Source organism: Vulpes vulpes, chromosome 4, assembly GCF_048418805.1.
Source record: "Vulpes vulpes isolate BD-2025 chromosome 4, VulVul3, whole genome shotgun sequence".
Taxonomy (NCBI): Eukaryota; Metazoa; Chordata; class Mammalia; order Carnivora; family Canidae; genus Vulpes; species Vulpes vulpes.
Window position 1 is genome coordinate 49,131,301 of NC_132783.1, and position 27,934 is coordinate 49,159,234.

Below are 27,934 nucleotides of genomic sequence, written 5' to 3' on the forward strand. Positions count from 1 at the left end.
AAAACATTTAGGGAAGTGTCTGTCATAGAACACACACTCAGTCATGTAAGCTGCTGCTGTTGTTATTAATAGTATGCATCAGGCTTTCTGGGACACATTAAGGGCACAAATATGAATATGGTATAGCCCTTGCCTTTGAAGAATTTATACCCTCAAAGAGAAGACACATGTGTAATGGCTAATTGTGACTGTGCAAATGGATGATGCCAGAAGACAACAGAGTTCTGGTTCCTTTCAGGGAAAGGGAACAGCATGTAAACTCCACAGAAGTGTGAAATGTCCTCCAAGAGTAGCTTAACTGGAACATGAACAAGTGTGAGAATGGATTACAGTTGGTGCCAGTAGAGAAATGAGGCTGGGTCAGCTTTTGAAGGGTTCAATATGCGTGGCTATGGAATTGCACTTTATTTTGATTGGATATAGTAATAATAGAGGTTTTCAGATCAGTTTTAAGGATGGAGGAAGGTAACCATCTGGACTCCACAGTCTGGATCATAAGCTTGAGTGAGAAGAGAATGGAAAAGAGGGAAGCAACAGTTAAGTAAGAGAAAACAGAGTAAGTAGAGAAATAGTAGGCAGGGAGACTTGGGATCCTACTCCTGGGCATATATGCCAGAAAAATAAAAACATATCTATAAAAAAACCCAGAAATGCACATAAATGCCCTTAGCAACTTTATTTACAATAGCCAAAAACTTAGAATAAAAAAATTCCATGCAATAGGTAAATTGTTAAGCAAACTAGTACATTCATATCATACCCGGCCATAAAAAGCAATGAACTGTTGATGTGTGCAACAACTTGGATAGATCTCAAGGGCATTTTGCTGAGAGGGGGGAAAAGGTGTTATTTCAAAAGGACACATACTGTATGATTCAACTTATATATCACTCTTGAAAGGATAAATACCATAGGGAACATATTAGTTATTCTTAGGGGTTGGGGCTGGTGGGGAAGAAGGAGTGTAGAATGAGGGAGATTTTTGTAATGGTAGGATAGTTCTATAGCTGTTGCAGTGGTGGTTATACATTCTGTACATGTAATAAAATGGCATAGAAGTATATGCATATATTGCATCCATGTCAATGTCCTTGTTTTGATATTATAATATAATTACTTAAGATGTAACCATGGAGGGGATCCCTGGGTGGCGCAGCGGTTTGGCGCCTGCCTTTGGCCCAGGGCGCGATCCTGGAGACCCGGGATCGAATCCCACATCAGGCTCCCGGTGCATGGAGCCTGCTTCTCCCTCCGCCTGTGTCTCTGCCTCTCTCTCTCTCTCTCTCTGTGACTATCATAAATAAATAAAAAATTAAAAAAAAAAAAAAAAAAAAAAAAAAAGATGTAACCATGGAGGAAACTAGGTGAAGGGTACCTGGGACCTCACTCTACTATATCTTCACAACTTCCTGTGTATATATAATTACTTCAAAATACACTGTTAAAAAAAGCTTGTTTAAATATTAATAGAACATATTGCAACACGACAAGCTATGGATTATTAACACTTTGTCCTTCAAAATTTACGGTATTTTCCTATTTTCTCAGTATAGTCCTGTATTACTTTGAAAATGCATTAGAATTTATTAAAAACAATTATGACTTATTTTTTGATGACTTAAAGCCAAAAATAATTAACAAGATAAAATCCATGAATAGCAGACATTGAGATGCAACTTTTCTGCAAAATTGCATCTGAAAAGTCATCCAACCAGAGTGATTTCTAGAATTTTCTCACATTAGTAACTCTCTCCTTCTCTACCTGTTTTAGTGATAAGCTAGTCAACCACATTCTCTCTTTAAAAATCTTCAAAAATAAACTAAGTCAATATTCCAGCATCTGCTATAAATGTAAATGTTAGCCTAGAGATAAAAACTTTCTCAAGCCACATTTCTCTTAAATTCCCTTAAACCTTTGGTATTTTCAAATTAAAATAGCCCTGAAACAAGAAGATACATGATTCAATTTATATTAAATAGAAACCTACTAGCTTTTATACACTTCTGTATCTTTTCTTTCCTACCCAAGCTCCTCTCCACAGATAAAGCTGTCTTTCTTCAATGATGTCACTCTCCATTATCTCCAGGAAAAATTCCAAATTCTTCAACAAGTTTTATCATGCCTTTCAGGATCTGGTTCCACTTTCCTTTTCTATTTTATTTCCTGCCACTCTCACATCACTCATCTCAATCCAGGAAGGAAATTAACAGATTTTGATCATCTGCCCTTTGCTAGACACTTTCCTAAGAATTTCATACCTCTCTTGCTTTTGCAAATATTCCCCAGTAAGCCACTGCTTCAGGCTTTTGAAATTCATTGTTCAAGATCAAACTCTCGATGATACCTCTGTGATGCCTGATAGTATCTTCCCTTTCTCCTCCCCTTGTTCTCCAAGTTATTGAATTAAATCACTCCTTCCCTGTGTTCACACAGCATTTCACAAATAAATCTATCACAGTTCCAATGTCTTTAAATTCTACATTGCTATGTCTCTAACTTGTGGCTCAGGAATAATATCTAAATATCCTTTTGGACTCAATACCTAGTATGATGTTTAAATATATATATTCAGTTGAATTAAATGAATGAAGTAATATATTTATTTAGTTTTTATGTTAGAAGTGCCTCCATTTCCAAGATTGTAATGATCTCTTTGAATAGTAACTTGCTGAATATAATTACATAGTTCTGTGAGAGCAAAGGAAAGAAATAAATAATTTCATTAGAGAGCACCTGCCAGTTCTACCATTCTCTCTTATACCCAGACCTGGTGACAGACTTAGATTTCTAAGCCCAGGGCTAGCTCATACTCTGTTGTGTGGCATGAGAAAAACAACTGCTCAATATTTTTTTCTCTTCCAAATATGAGCAAATGTGGATACAAAAGTCCTGTTATTGGTATGCTAAGGGAAACGGAGTCTCCTCCACGATAGCATAGAATATGGATCTCTTTTTGCATATGAAATATATCCCAAATTAGTTTATTCAATGACTACAGTCAGTCAATATTTGTTTAGTCCAACCTCAAACATTATAGTGAATGAATGCTTTAAACATAAACCTATGATGGGATTTTAGGATGCCTTTGAATAGACCCAAGCTTACTTATAGCCCCAGGAAATTAGACTTTAAGTTTTACCACCAAAGACAATCTGATTCTAAAGTTATTAATGACTACAACTGTGATTTCCTTTGTAGCTTTTTTCCCCACTTTATATGTGAGAGAAGTGGGTTTTTGAAAATCACATCACAACAAAGACTAATGGAACTAATAATGTTCATGATGTTATTACCCAGTACTGGTTCTGAAATTACCTTCAAAATTTCACATGCTCCATTTTACCAGTGCCCATCTTAGCTGGGTTACCAGTGGGGGAAAAAAAAAGGTTCATTCCATTTGCTAGGTATCTAAAAGCAACCAGCTACATTGGTACCATTCAATAACAATGACCCGGTCCAAACATCATTAGAGTCTCATAGAAATTGCATATTTTTTCCTTTAGAAAAATTCAACTGTATATCTCAATATTACCCATCCCAAATATGTCATTATCTATCATATTCCATCATATCAAGCAGCAGGACATAATTATCAATGAAGGGGTATAAAATTAAACTTGGGAATTATCTTTTTCAAGGAAAATTTACTTTCAAAATTTTAATTAATGGCAAGTGACACCTGGAAGGTTAGATGTCAATAAATATCTAATTTTGTAAAAGAGGTAAATTTTGTAAAACAAATTCAGTTTCTCAAGAACAAATCTATTGGATTTCTCTTACCAAACTGTAAGAGTTTCCATCAACCATCTATTTAGAAGTAGTAGCTCTTTCTCTCTCTCTCACTGACTTCCCTCTAACTATCTCTGTCCTTCCAGGTCTGGAGAGGCAACTTTGAATTTTGGGAATGAACATGTGACTGGGATATGTGTGCTAATGGCACAGCAAAAATGAGCTGAAAAGGTGTTTTGACAAGCATTGCTTCATTTGGTGATGAACAAATCTTATGAATATAAATGATTAAGGAGCATGACATTGGATGGTAATGTGTTTTTTGTCTTTTCTAAGAAAAAATAAACTTAGAATCTTCCAAGAAAGTTTGACATTAGTTGCAAATGGAATTTTAAATGCTTCCAAGAAACACTGCAGGCAATTATGTTTACCAATGCAGCTGAGGCATGAAATTAGAAGATATCTTTAAGTTTGGGAAGAGAATCAGGCTTCTTTTAACTCCTTTGGCTCTGATTTTTTCCCCCTTTCAAAATTAGACTAGTGATCAGATTAGAAGGAAGAGAGATTTATTATACCCACTGTTGACTTTTAATAATGTGAGCTGGCATTAGAAAGAAATAATTTTTTAAGAAATGAAGGCTCAGTTATTGTGGACTGTGGAAGTATACTTGAGGGAAACATCATGTGAAATTATGATCTTTTTTCCATTAGATTTTACCTTTAGAGAAACCTTATGGGTGTAAAAATTTGACAGAGGCTTCTGCTCCCACTGCTATTGCATAAAAGTCAAGATACAAACTAATGCTGGCAAAGTTGGTAATGACTAGCTCAGATGAACACATACCATGAGGTCTGCAACCCCAGGAAAGCAGATTTGGCAAACAATCTGTAAAAACCATCACTAGATAAGGAAAAAATTTGGTGGGTAAGACCATGGATGGGTATTGGATTGACACTGGCTAGACTTTTAGCTCTGATACTGTTGGTTATGTGATCTCAAGAATTTAACTTGCAAACTTCTGTTTCTTCATTTACATATGAGAATAATAGTAATACCTGTGTTATCAGGGTGTTTTTGAGGAATAAATGAGGCAATATATGTAACATACTTAATAAAGTCATAATATATTCTCAGTGATTATTAGTCATAATTTTTATTACAGTTATTGTCATTTATTGCATAAAATTAATTATTTTATTTACAAATTTTTCTTCATGTATTTCTTTAAAATGTTTCAATCAGTTATGAACTACATCAGTTTTTACTTTAAGTACACCCAAAATGTGGCAAGTAAAACATAATTGATAATAAGTATATTAGTGAGATATAATACTCCACCTTAATTTTTCAAACTATTTTCCCTAATGTGCTTTCTTGAAAAAAAAGCAAAAAAGATTTATTTATTTTAGAGTGAAAGAAAGAGCAAAAGCATGAAGGGCAGAGGGAGAAGGAGAGATAATCTCAGGCAGATGCTGTGCTCAGTGCTAAGCCAACCTCAGGGCTTGATAACACAACCCTGAGATCAGGACCTGAACCAAAACCAAGAGTCAGATGCTTAACCAACTGTGACCCTAGGTGCCCCTTCTTTAATATGAGGTCTATTGATTGGATCTGCCAAGTGGTCTTATCCTGAATGGCAGGTATCAATTATAGATGTAATTAGCTCATGTTGGGATATATGCCTATAAAATTTGTCCCATTTAAAATTACCTAACTTTTGATATTTTATTTCCTCAGGCCAAATAAAGATTTGAAAAATGTCATCCTTCAGATCCTCACACTTACCAATGAATAGGACAATGACACATCCTTTATAATGTTCTCTAAAAACAATTGGCCATACAAAAGTATAAGGAATGGGAACTAGAGTGGTAAAGTTAGAACACAGGTTCAATAATCAGACAGATTTAAAGTATGGCCCTTAATCAATAGGTTATTAGCTGCATGATTTGGGGAAGTTACTTACCAACTTCAGTTATAAAAAGGGTTCTTAATAGTATGTATTTCAGAAGATGATTGCAAGTATTAAATGAGCAAATGCATATTTTTAGCATTGTGTTATAATAGTTTTGTGTCATTAATGGACTTCATTTACAAATTTTTCAAAAGGCAAGAAGAACTCATGTTTTCCTTTAAGGATGAATTAAATCCCTAATGAATTGCTTAACAAATCTAATTATTCATAATTTTGAATTATCAGTTTTGTTGAGAATGAATTTTTTCAACTGTAAGAAAATTCAAACTATCTCATTTTGGGATGAATAAAACATTTTCAGGAAAATATTTCTTAAAACAACATACAGAACATCATGTTCTAAGAAATCAGAAGGTGCACCATGGGACTGATTGTATGCATGAAACCACAAAAGGAGAATTGGCTGTGCTAGAACATAGGCTCTTGGGGCTCGTGGGAGTAGCATTTATGAACTGAGACATTGACTTAGGTAACTTTTAGGAGTAACATAAGTGCACCATAGTTAGTGACAACTTATCACCATTGCAGCTGAAAAAGCAGCTGTAATAATGACCACATTAGCTATGGCATTAGCTACAATGTAATGAAGAGACAAATGAATGTGGTATTCTCTCTTTACTGTTCCGTCACTCTCTATGCCCCCTGCCCTTGTCTCTCTCTTTCTCTTTCTCTCTCTTTCCCTACCTCTCATCTGTCAGTCATCTAATATCTACCAACTATTTAATCAGTGCATAATGGGGCAGACTCAAGACAAAAACTGATATTGTCAAACTTGAAATATATATGTTTTAGTATGACTCCCTTTCCTTCCTTTTTACAATGCTGCCCAAACACAGTCATACTTCTTGGAAACTAAAATACTGAATATGTGTTATTCTTCCAGGAAAATGTGGGAAGCAACATTAAAATTATACTCAGAATTAAATTTTATAAAAAATGTTCTACCAATACAGTGATATTTGCATATCACAAAATTAAACCTTTATTCAAAAGGAAAGCATAAATTTATTATCAGATACCCTATACCTATTCAAATAGTGTTAGCTACTCTTGTCATTCCTCATACTTTGTAGCTACTGGAATCTTTGTCTACTTACTGGATGGAGCTTTCGATGCGGGTAATAGTGAGGAAAGCTGCAAGATTTGCTGTGTAAGAGGAGATGACAATCAATGCAAATAGCCACCAAGCCCCCATCATCATTCGAGTAGCCAGAGTTGTGTATGGGACCTCTCCTCCTATGGAAAGAGAAAATAGAATAAAAGAACATCAATAAGTATTTACTGAGACTCTGAAGTCATACACAATTAATACCAAATTAACTTTCAAGTACTGAAAAATCTTTTGACATAACATCAGCATAAATTTCTGTATTTTGTTTACGTTTATTACTTCATATTTAATTTTATGATACTATGTAAGACCTAGCCAAAAAGAAGCATGATAAATATTTAGTATAATTTCTTTCAATGATACTTCTTCTACTTTCTTATTCAACCCTGGAATTAATTACCTTCTTATTATTACCACAGATAGCTACTTTATTTCCAAATGCCTGATTATTCCATAGTTCAGTGATATTAATACTAGTATGCCTACATTTAATATAACTTTTTGAATTTATACATCAATAAATATATTGAAAATCATTTTTACTTGATTTCCCTGGAATCATAAGTTACATATATATGTACATACATTTATATAATATACAACATAATATATATTCTTTATATATTAATATAATATATAACATAATTTATATATTCTTTTTCATCTGTTCATCTATTGATGGACACTTGGGTTGCTCCTATATCTTGGCTTTTGTAAATAATGCTGCAATGAACATGGAGGTACATATGCCTTTTTTAAATTAATTTTTTAAAATTTCAATATAGTAAACATACAGTTCTATATATTTTAACTTCAGGTGTATTTATTTATTTATATATTTTAACTTCAGGTGTATGATACAGTGTTTCAACAATTCTATACATTACTCAGTGCTCATCATGATAAGTGTACTGTTGATCCCCTTACATACCCCCCATTCACCCACATACCTCCCCTCTGGTAACCATCAGTTTGTTCTATATAGTTAAGAGTTTGTTTCTTGGTTTGTCTCTCTCTCTCTCCCTTTTTTTTTTTTCCTTCTTATTTGTTTTGTTTCTTGAATTCTACATATGAGTGAAACCATATGGTATCTGTCTTTTTTTTTTTTGGTATCTGTCTTTTTCTGACTGACTTATTTCACTTAGCATTATACTTTCTAGCTCCATCCATGTTGTTGCAAATGGCAAGACTTTATTCTTTTTATGGCTGGATAATATGCCATTGTGTATGTTTGTATGCCAATCTTCTTTATCTATTCATCATCATAATGGACACTTGGGGTACTTCTAACATTTGGCTATTTTAAATACTACAATATAGCTTCAATAAACATTATGATGCCTGTATTCCTTTGAATTAGTGTTTTGGTATTTTGAGGGTAAATCCTCAGTAGTGTGGTTACTGGGTCTGAATTAGTGTTTTCATTTTCTTTGGGTAAGTAGCTAGTAGTGGAATTATTGGATAATATGATATTTCTGTTTTTAATTTTTTGAGGAAACTCTGTACTATTTTTCAGAGTAGGTATACCAATTTACATTTCCACTAACAGTGCACAAAAGATCTCTTTCTCCACATTCTTACCAACATATTAATTCATTTCTTTTTGATACTAGCCATCTGACTGGTATGAGATGATATTTAAGTGTGGTTTTGATTTCAATTTCCCTGATGATCAGTGCCGTTGAGCACATTTTTGTGTCTTTGGCAATCCATATGTCTTTGGGAAAATGTCTAATCAGGTCCTTTGCCCATTTTTTAATTATCTTGTTTGGTTTTTAGTTGTTGAGTTGTATAAAGTTATAGAAAATATTTTTTTTTAAAGATTTTATTTATCTGTTTGAGGGACCGCGAGGGAGAGAGAGAGAAAGAGCATGAGAGTGAGGGAAGGGACAAAGGGAGAAGAAGGCTCCCCACTGAGCAGGGCTCTATCTCAGGACCCCAAGATCATGACCTGAGCTGAAGGCAGATACTTAACTACCAGAGCCATCCAGGAGCTCCAAGTTACATAAAGACTTTAAACTTGATTAGAGTTGTTATCACCCACATGAAAGAATATTTGTTGAATTTTATTTACCATGATAAAATCTGCAACTTGGATAATTTAAATATTCTTGTTGAATCCTACCCCCTCCCCAAGTTATTTGATATCTGCACTTAGGAATCTAATGTTAAAAGTAATGGGGCTGTTGACTTCCAATTCTGGTAAATGAAAAACATCTTCCCATTGACAGCAACTAGACAAATTAAATGTATAATTCATTTAAGAAATACAGAAGAAATAAAAAATGAGAAGATCAAGGTTCTGGAGAAGAAGATAATCCAGGAATATGCCCTGGTATCTAGAACTGCTTTTCCCTGAGGCATAAATCCCAATCTAACAAGAAGAAGCTAAGAGACTGAGAAGCTGTACAACACTTTTGAAAGCCTTCAAAGCTGTAACAATTGGAGGGAGGTGGGACTGAGAAAACCAGATAATCCTCATTTGCTTGGAAACCAATAATTACAATTTTATTAAGCCATAGGTCAAAGAAAAATCACAGGAAAAAGAAATATTTTAAAGTTTTATAATAAACATATTCCATACCAAAACTCCTTAAGTTTTAATAGTTAGTAGGATGCAGGTAAATTTGTGTTTTAGGAGAAATGAGATGACATGTTCAAAATATTGAAAGAAAGTAACTGCCAATCAAAAATTCTATATACATTGAAGCTGTCCTTCAGAAACAGAGGAATAAAGATTTTTCCAGAAACAGAAGCAAAAGGAGTTTATTACCAACAGACCTGGTTTACAAGAAATGCTAAAGGGAATTTTTCTAGTGGAAGTGAAAGAACACAAATGTGCAATATAAAAGCTTAAAAGTGTATTATAACTCTCACCTGCAATGGCAAATGTACAGTCATAGTTAGATTTCACAATAACAGTGGTATGTAATTCAACTACAACTCTAATTTAAGAGATAAAAAAATCTAACATAGTGAAAGTAATCTACAATAACCCATAATCATAGCGCAAAAAAACTACAGAAATCTGTCATTATTGATACAGTATTAATATGTAGCTGTAATAGAAATAACCAAAGTGTGAGGGAGAGGGGAAGTAAAAGTGTAAAATTTACAAATTCTATTGAAGTTGTTATCAGTTTAAAATAGTGTTATAAGCCTAAGAGGACTCCTGTAAAAAAAAAAAAAAAAGAGGACTCCTGTAACCACAAAGAAAAATCCTGTAATAATTACACAAAAGAACGTAATAAAGACATGAAAGCATAGTGATACCAAAAGCCATCATAACACACAAAAAGACAACAGAATAAGAAATAAGGAAAAACAAATCTAGAAAACATTCAGAAAATAGTGAGCAAAAAATGGCAATAGTATGTTCTTACCTAGCAATAGTTTCTTTAAATATAAATAGATTAAATTCTCCAATTAAAAGACAGAATAGATGAATGGATAAAACATCTAGATTCAACAATATGCTGTCTACAAAAGATTTACCTTAGCATTAAAGACACACATAAAGTGAAGGGAAAAAGAACACTTCAAGCAACACTAGTAACAACAACAACAATAAAAAAGCAAGGGTGGCTATACTTAGACAAAATAGACTTTAAAAATGATAAAAAGAGGGATCCCTGGGTGGCGCAGCGGTTTGGCGCCTGCCTTTGGCCCAGGGCGCGATCCTGGAGACCCGGGATCGAGTCCCACATCGGGCTCCCGGTGCATGGAGCCTGCTTCTCCCTCTGCCTGTGTCTCTGCCTCTGTCTCTCTCTCTCTCTCTGTGACTATCATAAATAAATAAAAATTAAAAAAAAAAAAAATGATAAAAAGAGACAAAGAAGGTCATTATATAATGGTAAAGGGATCAACACATCAAGAAAATATAACAATTTCAAATTTGTGTGTCCAGCACTGGAACATTTGAATATATCAAGCAGAAACTAACAGAATTAAAGAGAAATAAATAGTAATACAGTAATAGTTGGGAACTTCAATATTTCACTCTCAACAATGGCTAGATCATTCAGAAAGAGAGTCAATAAGGAAACAGTGGGCTTGAAAAACACTATATATTAAATGGACCTAACAGAGATAAACTAAACATTTTATTCAAAATAGCAGCTACACATTCTTCTCAAGTGCGAGTGCACATAGAACATTTTCTACAATCAAGTATATATTAGACCACAAAACCAGTCCTAGAAAATTTAGGAAGATTGAAATTATATCAAGTATCTTCTATGACCACAATGGCATGAAACTAGAAATCAATAACAAGAGGAAACCTAGGAAATCATGAACACATGGAAGTTAAAGAATACTCTCCTGAACAACCAATGAATTAAAGAAGATATTAAAGGGGAAATAAAAAAGGTTTCTTGACACAAATGAAAGTGGAAATACAATATGCCAGACTTGTGGAATACAGCAAAAGCAGTTCATAACCATAAACACCTGCATTAAGAAGCAAGAGGGATCCCAAATAAACAACCTAACTCTATGCTGTAAGAAACTAGTAAAAGAAGAAGAAACTGAGCTCAAAGTTAGTGGAAGAAAGAAAATAATAAAAATTAGAGCATAAATAAATGAAATATAGACAGAAAAACAATTGAAAAGATTAACCAAACTAAAAGCTGATTCTTTGAAAAGATAAACTGAATTGACAAACCCTTGATTAGATTAAGCAAGAAAAAATTGAAAGAACCCAAATCAATAAAATTATAAATAAAAAGGAGACATTACAACTGATACCAGAGAAATTCTCAGGATCATAAAAGGTTACTATGAATAACTATTCACCAAAAAACTAGACAGCCTAGAAGAAATGGAAAGATTCTTTAGAAATGTATATAATTTTCCAAGACTGAATCAGGAAGAAATAGAAAATCTGAATACACCATTTATGAATAAGGAGATTGAATCAATAATAAAATATCTCCCAACAAAAAAAATCCCAGGACCATATTGCTTCACAGGTGAATTTTACCAAACATTTAAAGAATTAATACCAATCTTCAAACTCTTCCAAAAAACAAAATAGGAGAGAAACCTCTGAAACTCATTTTAGGAGGCCAGCATTATCTTGTACCAGAACCAAGAAACAACACTACTGGAAAGGAAACAACACATGCCAATGTCCCTCAAGAATACAGATGCAAAAATTCTCAATGAAATAGTAGCAATACAAATACAGCAGCACATTAAAAAGAATCATTCACCCAGAAAAGTGGAATTTTTCCCTAGAATGAAAGGATAGTTCAACATATGCAAATTGATAAATGTGATATAAGACATTAATGGAATGAAAATAAATAATCATATGATTATCTTGATAGATGCAGAAAATGCATTTGATAAAATTCAAAATCTCATGATAAAAACTCTTAACACATTAGGTACAGAAGGAACATATCTCAACATAATAAATACCACATGTGACAAGCCTACAGCTAACATTGTACTAAATGGTGAAAGGTTGAAGGCTTTTCCTCTGAAATCTGGAACAAGACAAAGGTGCCTACTCTCAACTCACCTAGTCAATATAATACTAGAAGTCCTAGCTAGAGCACTCAGGCAAGAAAAAGAAATAAAAGGTATCAAAATCAGAAAAGAAGAAGTAAAACTGTCTCTATTTGCAGATGACATGATTTTATGTAGAGAAAATCCTAAAGATTTGACCAAAAACTATTAGAGCTAATAAATGACTCCAGTAAAGTTGCAGGATACAAAATTAAATATGAAGTAGCAAAAACAACCCCACCACCACCAACAACAACAACCCAATTAATAACTGGGTGAAAAACCTGAATAGACATTTCTCCAAAGATGTATGGAAGGCCATTAGATACATGAAAAGATGCTCAACATCACTAGTCATTAGGGAAATGCAAATGAAAACCACAATGAAATAATTATCTCATGCCTGTTAGATGCCCATCATCAAAAAAATAAGAGATAAGAAATGCTGGTGAGGATGTGGGGTAAAAGGAACCCTCTTGCACTTTTGGGGGAATTGCAAAGTAGTATAGTCACTATGGAAAATAATATAGAGGTTCCTCAAAGAGTTACAAATAAAATTACCATATGATCCAGCAATACTCTTTCAGGGAATTTATCCAAAGGAAATGAAAACTACTAACTTGAAAAGATATCTGCACCCTTATGTTCACAGCATACATAACAGCATAACAGCAGTGTTGTAATAGCCACAACATGGAAACAACCTAAGTGTCTATTAATAGATGGATGGATAAAGAAGTTGTGAGATATATATCAAATACCTACAATGAAATATTATTTATCCATAAAAAATGAGGATATCCTACCATTTGTGACAACATGGATGGAATTTGAAGGCCTTATACTAAATGAAATAAGTGAGATAGAGAAAGATAAATACTATGTCATCTCACTTATAGGTGAAATGTAAAGAAAAAAAAAACCCTCATGTAAAAATACATCAGACTTGTGATGATCAGAGGCATGGAGTAGTGGGGAGGGGGAATTGGAGGAAGTTGGTCAAATATGCAAACTTCCAGTTATAAGATAAATAAGTGCTAGGAGTATAGTATACAATATAATAACTATAGCAAACATTAATGTATGATACAAAAAAAACATTGAAAGTTTATCTTAAAATATCTCAACACAAAAACTTTCCTTTTATTCTATTTTATTTTATTTTCCTTATACCTATGAGAAGATGGATGTTAGCTAAACATATTGTGATAATCATTTCACAATATGTGGGAATCAATCCATCATGCTATATGCTTTAAACTTATACACTGATGTGTGTCAATTGTTTTTCAATAAAACTTAAAAAATGATCATTGTATTTCACTATATCAACACTATAAAGGAGAGAAGTCCTATGATCATGTTGGTAGATACAGAAAAGATATACATAAAATTCAACATCAGTCTTAAAAAAAAAAACCCAAAAAACAACAAAACAACCCAGAAATAATCCAGCACACTAGAAATAAAAGAATTGTGCTTAGTTTCACAAAGAGAATTTTCAGGAAACCTGTAGCAAAAATCACACTTAAGACACTAAAATAAGTATTTTTAGAAACTAAAGGCTACAAGTTGGTACCACTTCTGTTCAATTAAAGGTACACAGCATAGTGCAACAGCCAAACAACAACAATAAATAACTTAAGAATTGGGGAAAAAATGAAATAGAAGTTACGGTTGGATCTGGTATTAATATGTATGTAGAAAAACCAAGGTAGTATAGGGTAAATTATTAAAATTCATCAGTTATCAGTTTACTATGATAACGACTCAATATTCAAAAATCAAACATATATATATGTATATATATATATATATATATATATATATATATATATATATATACCAGCAACAAAACCTTAAAATATGGAATCAAAAATATATCCCACTTACTATAGCATTGAAAACATCAAGTAACCTAGGAACAATAATGTAAAAGACCTCTACATGAAAATCTATAAACTTTTTTGACTGAAATAATACTAAATAAATGAATGGATATATCATGTTTATTGATCCAAAGACTCAATATTATGAAGACATAAAGTCTTTTCAAAGTAATCTATAGATTCAGTGAATTGTTAGGCAAAATCCCAGGTTCTTTTTGTGAGAGAGACAGAGAGAGAATGAAATGCTGAATGTAAAATTTATATGGAATTGCAGAAGGATAAAAATAGCCAAGACAATGTTCAAGAAGAAGAAAAAGCTGGCTGTAGTCAGCTGCATTCAGCTGGTCTGGCTGACTATAGCTGTATACAGTAATTAAGACAGCATGGTATTTATACAAGGATAGACCATATCAATGAAAATTACCCATGTATGCATAGACACTTGATTTATGCCCAGCTGGCACTGCAATATATAGAGAAAGGGAGGTTTTTTTCAATAAGCGCTACTAGGTATATTTGGATATACATGTGAAAAATAGTGAAGCTTGTCTCCTAATTTACAACATACAGAGAAATCAATACAAATTGCTTATATATAAATATATAAAAAATAAACAGTAAAACTTCCAGAAAATAATGTAAGGGAATGTATCTAATAAATCCACAAGATCAGATTGCAAAAGATTTCTTGAATAGAGTACAAACGATTGATAAATTTGACTACGGTAATACTCTGTAGTTCAAAATAGACCACTAAGAGAGTAAACATAAGTTATAGTAGAAGATATTTGCCATAAACATATCTAACAAAAATAATTTCTATAAATCAGTAAGAATAAAACAGACAGTAATTAGAAAAATGGGCAAGAGTCTTCACAAAAGAAGATAAATGGCAATAAAGGTGAAAACGTGGCAATTTCCTTAGTTATTAGAGATATACAAATTATAAGGAAAATGGAATACTACTACAGAGCCACCAGAATGATTAAAGAAATAGACAATATCAATTGTTGGCAAGGATGTGGAGTTACCAGAGTACTGTTGGGATTGTAAATTGATTCAATCATTTTGATAAACAATTTGGCAGCATCCCTGAAAACTAATATATGCTTTTCTTAAGACTCAGCAATTCTACTCCTTAGGTATTTACTCCAAAGAGGAATATGTGTACCAAGAGAGAAGCACAGAAAAGGTTCATAGCAACATTATTCATAATAGCCTAAACTGGAAACAAACTAACACTCTTTGAGAGTAGACAGCATAGTTATATTCATGCAATGAAATATTGTACAGAAATGAAAACAAATAGATTTAATTTGAATATAACACCATGAATGGATTTCACGAACTAAATGTTGAGTAAAAAACAAACAAAAAGAACTGCACACTGTATGATAACTGTTCGAAAACAGCGTGAATGGGAATGCTGGGAATCCTGTAAGTAGTTACCTTTGGGGATAAACAATAATGGTTGAGACAGGGGCAATGGGGGCTGTGTCACTGGTAATGTTCTATCTTTTTTTAGGTAGTAATTACACAGGTGTTCCATTGTTAGTCATAATAGATTGAGTTGCACACTTACATTTTGTGCACTTCTATGTATGTAAATTATATTTCACAATTAAAACTAAATAAAAGAAGGAAGTAACAAGAGAGAAACAAAGACCACTCCCCTCCCCCCTTTTTTTGTTTTGTCTCAACAATTTGAAAAAAAAAATTTCTAGATTCAGGATACTAGAAGAGACAATCAGATGGAAGACAAAAAATTATCTACTAAATTAAAAACACAATCCCACATGGTTAAGGGATGGCAAAAATTAGAACGGCAATTCCTGAGACTAGGATGTGCAAAAGTATGACTCTAGGATTGGGTATTTTGATTTGTATAACTTCTGGTGAGTTTGAAATCTCCCACTATCACTCTGTATAAGCATGTGGAATTTGCATTTTCTGGAGTGACCTCTCTGCTATAGGGGAAGATCTTAATACAGATTTGCATGTTGATATGACTGGTTTGCCATATCAAAAAATATATCAACTTTGCTACTGTATATATTATCTTGCTATAAAAGTTGTTAAAGAGATAAAACAATGTTTTTCCCTCAGGCAAGTTTGTAAAACTTGGTAATTTCACCTGAGTCAGGCAAAATTCTGTTGTTCCAAGTCTTATTCTGTGTGAGTATATGTATTCTACTTTGTGTGTGCCTGAAAATATGGAAGAGTTATCATTTAAGACTCTCCAATTCAGTTGTATGGTATCATCTTCTCATAGGTTTGAAAACTCACAGAGCGTTTATTACATAATCTTGGACTGTGGAACTCTTTTATGAAATATGATTTAAAAAATAAAATTATTACTTCTCCTTATAAACATTGTTTTTTCAAGAATTGGAATTCTTATTGGAACCAGGATCCTAGCAGAATGGCTAAAAACTTACTGCAAGGAGGAAATTTCCAAAAACTAAATGGCTAAAAACTTACTGCAGAAGGAATTTCCATAGGTGACTGAATATGTTCAAGTAAGCTGGTTAATATGTTTAAGTAGACTGGTTGATTGGAGTGTCAATAAATTTTAAAATGTTTCACACTTACAAAATCACTGTTTAAAAAATATAAGGAGGATATTGTTGGCAATTAGCCATTTCCAGGGCAATCCCTTTTAAGGATGGGAGAGAATGTATAAATCTTCTAAATGCTTAAGGTATGTAAATCATATTTATATATTAATCTATTCTTTGGAGTTCATTTATAAATAGTCAAATTGACAGACTGACTGTGACTAGATCTGAAAGTGTTTTAATATTTCTTCCCCCTTTGGTAGAGGGTACAGGAGTAATAAGAAGGGGCATGTGAGATACAGGTAAGATTTGCTGTTGGCCACAGCATAGTAGGTCCACTGTTTGAATTCATCTGCAAGGTAGGGCAGTTTCTACAATGTGGCATGTCGATTATTGGTACAACAGTTAGCCTTAGGTAGAAAATAGGTATAATGTAAAATCATATTGTGTTATGGTATGAAAGTTGTGCCATTGAAAATTATCTTTTAATATTTTCTTATCATGGCAAGAACAAAGCCTTAGCCTGGGGATACATGTCTTTTAAATTTTGTATCCATTTTTATAAAGGTAAGGCAAATCTTAAACTCCCTTTGACAGACAACATAAACTAATTAGAATTTAATAATGTTTCAGTTGCATTATACTTATATTTTCTATTTAATTCAAATGGCACTGCTTTTATATTTATATCAGCAAACATAACCTTTATTAACAACAACTATGACCCCTCTAAAATCTCAGTTTCAAATACTCCAGTCTCCTATGTGATAGTTTTTTTTTAATTTTTATTTTAATCACATGGTGTTCATTATCATCTATTTTATGAGCTTCCTTCTTCCATCAAGTCTACAGTCCAACCAAACAAATGCTACAGCGAGCATAGGGGTACATGCATCTTTTTGAATTAGAGTTTTAATTTTCTTCAAGCAGATACCCACTGATGAAATTGGTGGATTATATGGCAGGTCTATCTTTTAAGTTTCTGAGAAACCTCCAGATTGTTTCCTGGAGCGGCGGTACAGTTTGCATTTGTAACAACAATTCATAAGGATTCCCTTTTCTCCACATACATGCCAGCATTTGTTATTTCTTTCTTTTTGGTAATAGCCATACTGACTTGTGGTTTTGATTTCTATTGAACATCTCATGTGCCTGTTGACTATCTATATGTCTTCTTTCAAAAAATGTCTCTTCAGAACGTCTATCCATTTTTTAACCAGATTGTTGTTACTGAATTGTATGGTTCTTTACGTAGTTTGGATATTAACCTCTAATTGTATATATGATTTGCAAGTATTCTTCAATTCAGTAGCTTATCCTTTTACTTTGATGTAGTCTCATTTGTTTATTTTTAGTTTCATTTCCCTGACTTTTGAAGTCAGAACTAAACCAAACCAAACCAAAATCACAAAACATTTTTAAGACTGATGTTAAGGAACTTACTGCCTATTTTCTTCTAGTAGTTTTATACTTTTAGACCTTATATTCAAGTCTTAATTCATTTTGAGTTAATTTTTGTATATGATGTAACATAGTGGTCCAATTTTATTCTTTTGCATGTAGCTGTTAAGTTTTCCCAACACCACTTATGGAAGAGACTGTCCTTTTCCTATTGTATATTCTTGCCTCCTTTGTTGTAAATTAATTGGCCAAATTTCTAAGTTAAAAACTGTGGTTCTAGCTAACTGCTCTCAAGCCTTCAAATAATACAAAGAGTGATGGAGAAATGGAAGGCAATGAATACTCAATTTAGAAATAAGGTAAAATTTGAAAGTCTTTGATGGAGTCTCTTAAATTATAGTTCCAGGGCAGATAGGACTGAAGACAAGACTAAAGCTTGACTGTAAGGACAGCACAATTCAATCTCCAGTTAAATCTTCTGCCTTATAAGGTCTCTCATTGTAAGTGAAGGGCATTGATGGGAACTCAGAGTTTCAAAATCCCTCTGAACCTCTTTGGTATTAGAAGCAATTTCTCACCCCTTCTGAGAGAATCAGCCTTCCTCTGCATAAATAATCCCAATGCCTGGATCTGGGGAATCACAGCTCTCTCTTGGACTCACCTACTTTACCCCTCATTGCCTCCAGATACAAGTTAAGTCCCAAATAACTGTCAGAGAAGTATAATACCCACTTATAAAAGTTTTATACCATACAGGATGGAGTGTAAATATCAATTTGGGAAAACACGTTATCACGGATGGTAATGATTTGTAATTTGATAATTAAGATATTGATACTTGTGGGTGGTGGTAGTAGTTTGTTAGATTGGCTAATTGAAGGATGGACCAATAATGAATGGATTTTTGAGATAACCTATAACAACTTCTCTGGTATTCTATAGATATTTAGGGAGGTAGTAATGTTGAAATAGATTTGTTCTGAACAAACTGTTCATCTCCCTGACTATCTGGAAAAGGGACAACTCCTTCACAAAACATTAAGAAATGCATGGCATGAGGTGGTGGTGGTTGTAGTGCAAGTATCTCACAAGAGTTCTGTATGCTGGTATGTATAGGCAATGTATAGCAATGTAATGGTAGCATAAAACCTTTGTATAACAATGTAATATATAATATTTTAAACCTCTAAATTTCCAAAAATAGAATGCTTAAGTTAGTGATAGCATATCTGACTAGGAAAGTATTATTTAGCTAGAGAAAATGTAATAAATATGATACAAAATTATAAATGTGGCATGACTATAGTATAAAAAGTTTTTTTTTTTTTTTTATCAAGTTGCATATAGTATCCCAGTTGGCAGAGGCTAAGTGGAAATGTCTAACTATCAGAGACAAGGTAAAATTGCTATAATATGACATGGCTGTTTATGAATGGTAATTGGAGTATACTATCCTTCAGCAATAGCTTATCACAGGGTTCCTAAATGTGAAATAGATAGGTAGTGTACCAAGGCATTTCTTGATGTGTGTAGGAAAAAAAATCTAGATCTGAGGGCAGAAATGTAGCCTCAATTGCTAAGTGGGAATTTGGAGCCTCTTTAGTTCAGTCCCCAGAACTCAACCAGTTTATGATTCAGAAACTCAATATCAAGGAAGAGGGCAGGTTAGCTTTCATTGATATGTTCTTTTTGATATTTTTCTTAAGTAATTTTTAATACCAATAGTCACAGCACATTTATAGCATTGTATTCTATTTTTTCATATTAATAAACATTTAAATTGTATTTTACTTTTTTAAATAAAATTTTAGTTCCAGTGAGTTAACAAAGATACAGTCTTCTATTAGTTTCAGGTATATAATACAGTGATTCAACAATTACATACATTACTTGGTGCTCATCATAAGTACACTCCTTAATCCCTTATAATTTGTATTCTATTACATTTTTACTGGCTGAACAATATTTTCCCAATCAGATATATTACAGCTTACTTCAATATCATGTTTTTGGAAATTTAGAGGTTTTATGCTACCACATATTACATTACTATAAACATTTTTTGATAGAATCTATGAAGAGAAGTTATTTGATGAAAGAAATGAGATTTTTTTATGTCATATAAGTATTAAGCATTTTCAAATACATTTTATAATATTATTATTGAATAAATAGAGACAGGTAATGTTACTCCTCTTTTGTATGTCTTTCTGAAATGTTGACATTTCAGTTGAATGACAATATATTGTTCTGGACTGATAAGTCTATTCGCAGATAAGCAAAATTAGGCTAGGAGGCATTAGACAATATAATCAAAATGGCAATTTCCTATACATAAGAAGACTTCTCTAATGTAATCCTTACATTTTCCTAGTAATTATAATACACGTAAAGCTGCCTATAAATAGTAGTTCCTTCTTTCCAACTTCTGTTTTGAGGAGTTCTAGATCAGTTGAGTAATAAATTTTTGCATATTTCACTTTTTCTTAATTAATAACATTCTTTTACAAATACAAATGCCATCTATACATAATGTCCTGAAATAAGAATGTTATTCTGATCAAATAAATACAAGATTGTTATCACTACAATGTGGATACAGGATATCACCATTACATAGAATGTTCCTTTGTGCTTCCTCCTGGTCAATCTCTATCCCCCCATGCTTGCACCAGGCAACTGTAAATCTGTTTTCTGTCACTGTGAAATATTTTTCTTTTTCTAAATTAGGTTCTTTTTAATTTCATATAAATGGAATGTAGTCTTCGGGGCCTTGCTTCGTTTACTTAGCACAAAGGTTTGAGATTCATTCAAGTTGCATGTGTTAGTGGCTTATCCTTTGTTAGTGCTGAAAAGCATTCCATTGCATATATCATGATTTTCTTATTCATTCACCAGTAACTAGACATTTGGGTTGTTTCCAGTTTTTGGCTATTATAAATACATTTTCTATGAACTTTTGCTAAAATAAAATGTTATGTCAACATTAGAACTTTCGACAGAAGAAGATAATCTTTATAATTCTTGAAACTTCAGGTTGAAGAGAAGTAGTAAAGTTTTAACAAATTCAGTAACATGGATTTCTAATGAATAAATTTGAAAAATATTAAACTAAAAATAATCGTAATCCAACTAAATAACTGATAGTTATACCACATAACACATATATACTGATTTTAACTTGCGTTCCGTGTACTCACTGTTATAACTCGTAGTAGGACTAAACTGAATTATATGACACACAAGTAACACTAGGCAGCTTCTTTTACAATGTTTTCATTATTCCAGCACATATAAAATTCCTCATTCTAATGAGCTAAAGAATTAAAAATAGTCAGTTGAAAGTCAACTTTCCTATCTGATCTTACAAAGCTAAAACATTTGAGATTTTAGTAATTTAATTGAAAAAGGGATTTCAGTTTCCCAGGTTGTAAGGTGGACCATGAAACAGTTTTACACAAGAATCTTGAGGTTAAGTGCTACAGTGAAATGTAAGCTCCCCTAAGTGCAACATTAAGAACAAATGAATGAACAATACATATTGTGTTTACCACTCTTCCTCACCACAAACTCGTTTACTTTCATATCCACAAAGATTGTGGTGGTGATGGTATTTAGAAACCATTATTTTAAATCCTTTTTCTAGATTTCATTTAATCAAGGCTTTCCCCCCTTTCCTATATTAATTGTTTTTATTCAGTTCTACTGGAAACATGATCATAGGATGAGTGAGTTGAACTAAATGTACTGAAAATAAATTGTTATATATGAACTTCATTGGGCCAGACAATCTTTTAGAATACTAATCAGCAAAATCCTTTTTTATGGAACTAGCTAACCCATCCTGAATTAAGAAATGTATCCTTTCAGAGATTTTGAAATTACACTGAAATTTGAAGTTCTTTTCTACTATAAGGTTTTTGTTTTGTTTTGTTTGTCTGTTTTTTTAATAAAGCAGCTTCAGTATGTTTGAAATCAACTTGATAGTTGGAAGGCTTTATAGTGTATATGGCTATTTGCTGAGATTTCCATTAATCCATACATCTGAATTTTATGGTATTAATGGTTACTTTGCAGCTTTAGCATAAAGCAAAATGGGTCAGAATGCCACATATCTTCCTTGAATTTCCTGTCATTTTTATTTGCAACAAAAAATTCATTTGTTTACTTCTGTTTCCTTTCCCAGTATCTATCAAAAGGACCCTTGTAAAATTTAATGATAAAAATTAGATTTTGCATCTAAAGAACACTGATATCATGGCTAAATTTCAAAACTATGGTGGAATGTATCTCAAACCCAGAACATTTTCCAACAATTTTATGGTTTCTACAGTTATGATTTTGCTAAAACCACACACATTTAAGAAGTGCCCCTAGAAATTTCTTCAGCCTCTGTATTCATGCTCTAATTGTACCTATTCCATTATACTATTTCAGAGATCTTGTTAAAAAAATAAGTAAAAAAGAGGAGAAGCCAAATAGTTTCATCCTTCTCTCCTGGTTTGTCTTTAGTTCTGTTAGTAAATGTCTTGCTTTTAAAACCCAAGAGCATAAATTCAAGATTTTGGTAAAATATTTTAAGTGTATAATAAACCAAAATTTTCCGATATTACACAATTGAAATATTTGAGATTTTCATAATTCAATTTATAAAGGGAGAAAGATGCCCAAAGCCTCTAAAATCTTCAGTTTTCAAGCAGTTTGGCTCATAGATAAACTGAGATTTTTGAAGTCATTTTATGTCACTTCTTTGTTTTCTCTGTCTATTGTATTTGTCTTCATGTCCTTTTAGTTTATTTTTATTTACTAAAGTATTTGATTCATACTTTGGTTGCTTTGTTTTTATTTTAATACATGGGTATATATATCAATTGCTTATCTGTTAACCAAAAAAGAAAAAAAAAGGAACAGTAGTAAATGGTATGAGCAACATGTATATCATGATTCTTTAAAAATATCCAAATATCATTTTCTGGAGGCCCTCAAATTATTCTTTCTTTTTTCTGTACTATTTTTCTTGCTACCTGCTGACTTTATCACAGACTTGCAACAAAATGAGGACTGGGAAAGGTGCTCAATGAGGAAATGTTGTCTGGATGACTAGTCATTTGTCAAACAGCGTGAAGCAAGACTGCCATTGAGTCTGGCCTGCCACTTCATAGTGATATATTAGTTTTTAATGTTTTAAAATAATTATAGCAAGGCCTAAGCCACCATATAAAACCACTATATAAATTCTAGTGCCATTATCAACCCCATTTTTCAGAGATCCAATCAATCAGTGGTTCTGAGTAAAACTGCACCCATTTTACCAAGCCCAGAAGCACCAAAGTTCAAAGGGTAAGAAACAGCTGTCAACAGGAATCAAAAGTGAAGTGGATCTCAAAGTGACACTTCCCATTACCTCTGGAATTTCTGAGACTAGTTCCTGAACTAGCGCTTATGTATCAATGTGTCACTATTTCCACAAGGTCAGAAAATGTCAATACATATTCAATGAGTTTTAATGATGATATGAGAGCCAGGAGTAAGTCTAATATATATTTTTAAAGCTCCAAAATGCCATTCAAATCCAGTAACCTATTACCACCATTGGAGATATGTTTCAAATCTTTACTTGTTTATTGAGTGTACAGTAGGATTTATAATATGATAGAGAAGGGAATCATTTAATATTGTGAATTCAGTTTTTCAAAAACAGTATCAGTCTTCTCAATTTTGAACTTCTTTTTCCTTTTTCTAGAACTCTTATGTTTAAGTTCTTAGGAGGATATCTTAAAAAGCAGAAGGAAAAACTTGATTCCTCTCTGGTTTCTATCAGTATATTCTTTTGAATAATAGGTTGGAAAATGGCTAAAGGAATTAGATTTTGGTGTGCTGTTACTACAAGAAATTTAATGAAATAAAATACAGACATTTTATTCAGTGTATGAGCTTTATATATTCAGATAGAGTTCAGTAAGTAATACAGAAAGAACTTTAGCTGAAAGATGTAAAATAATCCATATACTAGCGATTATCACACTTCTGATTGAATAAGAAAATGTATATGATCTACAGCTCCTAGGTTTCTGTGTGTGAATGCAAATATGTAAAATTGAATGTATTTTAGGATTTACATAAAGCTTAACTATTTTACTTAAGGAATATCTCCTCTTCCTCTTCTCTTCTTCCTTTAATATGCTATTTTGGTGTGGATTGTAGATTCTCTCAGGAATTTCTAAAGGCATTTTCAATCTACAGCCTCAGTAGTCACTGAGTCAAAGATTTGGGTGGAATGAATGAGCAATGAAAAAGTCAGGAAACAGGTTCATATTGCTGGGCTGAAGTGGTAAATCCAAACCATGGATGTAATGAAGTAGAAAGTAAGGTCAGGGAGGAGAGAGATCAGAATAAAATTTCAAAACAAAACAAAAAACCTACTAAACTCAAGGCAAAAGCAGGAAGTAAGAGATTGAAAACAAAGGTTAGGAAAAAAAGTAATCAAAGCTTTTATTTATTACTATTGCACCAGGCATTGTGTTAAATGTTTTGCAAGCATTTTCCTAATCTTTACCAGTCTTATGAGTTTCCTCAGCCAACATCAAGATCTGAGAGGAGTAGGGGCAGATGATTTTTGCTCACAAGTAAGGGAAAAGACGAGGTGGGGAGTGAATGACACATGTCAGAGAATCTAGGAAGCCTCAAGGTGTCTCCTCCTCCAAACACACTTCTTCCATTAAGGCTTCTGGTATATTACTGCTACTTCATTTTCTCCCTCTGTTCTCTTGAATAGTGAGGACAAATAATATTATTGTGGGCTGACAGGCCAAAAATTTAGGATAGACTTGTGTAAACAAAACTTAAAAAAACCCAGAATAATAATTGAAATACCTATAAAACTCAGGAAAAAATCCTGGTTATTTTGTATTGGAAATAATTTACTAAGACCAAGATACTTTCTTAGATGACTGTAAGAAGCAATGAATTTAAGACATAACCATTATAATTAATAGGTAATCTTGGGAGATCTAAGAAGATAGGAGAAAGGGGATAGTGCAAAAATAAGAGATTTTTTTAAAAGAAAGATTTGTTTGTTTGTTTATTTATTTGAGAAAGAGAGAGAAAACGAGTGAGGAGAGGGGCAGAGAGAGAAGCAAACTCCCCACTGAGCAGGGCAACCGATGTGGGGCTCCATTTTAGGATTTTATTTTTTATTTTTGGATTGTTCTGGAAGATGGGCTGTAATTCTGTATACCTTAACTTCATTCTTGGGATAGTCAATTGGCATATTCATCATTTCTCTATTTTAATAATGACATATAAACTTTTTTGTTGAATCATTAAAAAATTATAAGCCCAAATTATTAGACTTGTAAATAGCTATTATATTTTGTTCTTTAAATTACCTTGACAAATAACTTTGTAACTAGTAACATTAGATATACTAGGCTATTTTCAGGCAGATAAAACTTTCGCTGCATAAGTTTTACATGCAAACAAAATGATGTGTTACTTTTTGTTTCCCTTTTCCCTGGGGATGTTCATTCATCTTGACTTTCTGTATAGGCCTATTGAAAATAGAAAGAATATATATTTTTTGTTTCTTCCAAGTTTCATAGACTTAGAAATTTCCTTTATGCCACATGGCAATACATAAGAGACTCCTGCAATTGTTTGGGAATGCAGGCTGCTATTCAAAAAACAGACATAGTAGGCAGTTTTTATGTGAGGATATTATTCAAGGAATTGTTATTAATATTAATTGTAGTCATATGACTAAGTTCTTGTGCAATCTTCTGCAACTTATTTTTAATTTCTTTTATTGTGTTGTTCATAGTACAAACCTATTCTAACTCTACTGTATAAGGAACTTTTCATCAGTCTTTATAAAATATTTCACACTTGCAGAAAATGAAATCACTGGAAGATAGTCATCTTTGTGGCTTACTACAACTCTTTTTTTTTTTTTTTTTAAGATTTTATTTAATTTGTTGAGACAGAGAGAGAGAGCATGAGAAAGAAGATGTAAGTGGGAATGAGGGGAAGGATGGAGGGAGAGGAAGAAGCAGACTCCCTGCTGAGCTGGGAGTCTGATGCTGGCCTCCATCCCAGCACCATGGGATCACGACCTGAGTGGAAAGCAGATGCTTAACAGACTGAGCCACCCAGGCCTCCCTTAATAAGACTCTTTGTAACACCTTTTAGAGTCTTCCTTTGCCCAATAATCTTAGGTGGCTCTGGAAGTAACAACTTGAAGATTTTCTGATGCTTTGTGTGTGTGTATGTGTGTGTGTGTGTGTGTGTGTTTTACAAATGAAATTTTAAAAAATTGCAAAGATTGGACAAGGTATTTCAGGTAAATTTTGATCAGCTACTTTTTTCTTTTGTACTCTTTTCTCTTTATGGAGCAGTTGGATTCTGACCCTACCCCACCTCACTCCCCATTATCATTTTGAACATGGTCCTCCTTTAAGTATATAAAATTTTTGCTGCTGAATTTTAAGTTATCAGAATAGCCCTACTGCATTACATGGTATAATTTTATACCTCTATAAGCACCAGTAATACACATTTAAATGGTTAAACTAACTTTCAGACTGCTTTTTGTCTTAATAGTACGTTACCAATGATGGGCTCTGAGCTTTTGGGTCAAAATGATTTAATTAACATTTTTTTCAATTTTAAATTTGCCATGTGTTATACCCACCCAATGGCCTCTGCTTGAATATGTTTAAGTGTCTTCTAAGTATCTAGTGAAATGCAGTGATATAAAGCTGAATTTTACATTATATTAAGTTACTATTGTTTTTTTAATAAATTCTTTAAAATTTAATTGAAATTTATATACTTTTAATTATTGAAAATATGTGAATATGCTGTATGGTATAATGTCTGGTTGAAAGTATCAAAAATCTTAGAAGTGTGCATGTATATATATAACTCAGAAGCTGCTATCTAGGATAATTTCTTAAGAAAATAACCAAGGATGCATACAAATACTGTACCAATAGAATGATTTTTTGACAATTTTATAAGGAAGCCATAATAGGAAATTTAGGAAAACAATGAATTTATACACACACACTCATATAATATAGGTTCTTATATAGACAATAAAGCTATGTAATAATACCTCAAGGAAGAGTTTTCAGAATGTGTTGATAATTTAATTTTTTAAAATGTCATATACAATATGAAACTTATTTTATATCTACATATTAGTATATTTTCTGTATATTGACACTTGGTATACTCAGTGCTAAATCTTGTCAGATATATTTCTAATTCATTTTCTCTTTTCTATAAAAATAGAAAGGTGTTGAGATGATGGCAGCTAATGTTCTTCAGGCTAACCTGTTAGCTGGTTGACTTCAAAAATGTCATAATCTCCATGCCATCCTTCATACTGTCTTTATTTTTTTTTTAAGATTTATTTATTTATTTATTCATAGAGACAGAGAGAGAGGCAGAGACACAGGCAGAGAGAGAGGCAGGCATCATACAGACAGCCTGAGGAGGGACTCGATCCGGAATCTCCAGGATCCCGCCCTAGGCTGCAGGCGACGCCAAACTGCTGCACCACCAGGGCTGCCCCATACTGACTTAAATAGGACACATCATATAACTATGAAATGCTGTTGTTAAATTTATAATCTAACACGACTCTTTCATTGTGATTAACAGGTATACTCTATCAGATCATTTGTTGATAAAACTCTAATCAGCATGAATAAAATAATAAGATGAAATTTGGGAGAAGAAATGACAAT

At 32.7% G+C, this 27,934-nt stretch overlaps 1 protein-coding gene across 3 annotated transcripts in view; it reads right to left on the minus strand.

The window, feature by feature from the left end:
• Window positions 1–27,934, minus strand: part of GRID2 (glutamate ionotropic receptor delta type subunit 2) — a 1,472,825-nt gene that overhangs the window by 254,093 nt on the left and 1,190,798 nt on the right. For all 3 annotated transcript variants that reach the window (XM_026015616.2, XM_072755651.1, XM_026015615.2), the window contains exon 12: window positions 6,804–6,942. In XM_026015616.2, the coding sequence (XP_025871401.1) occupies window positions 6,804–6,942 (139 nt within the window). The remainder of the gene's footprint in view (window positions 1–6,803; window positions 6,943–27,934) is intronic.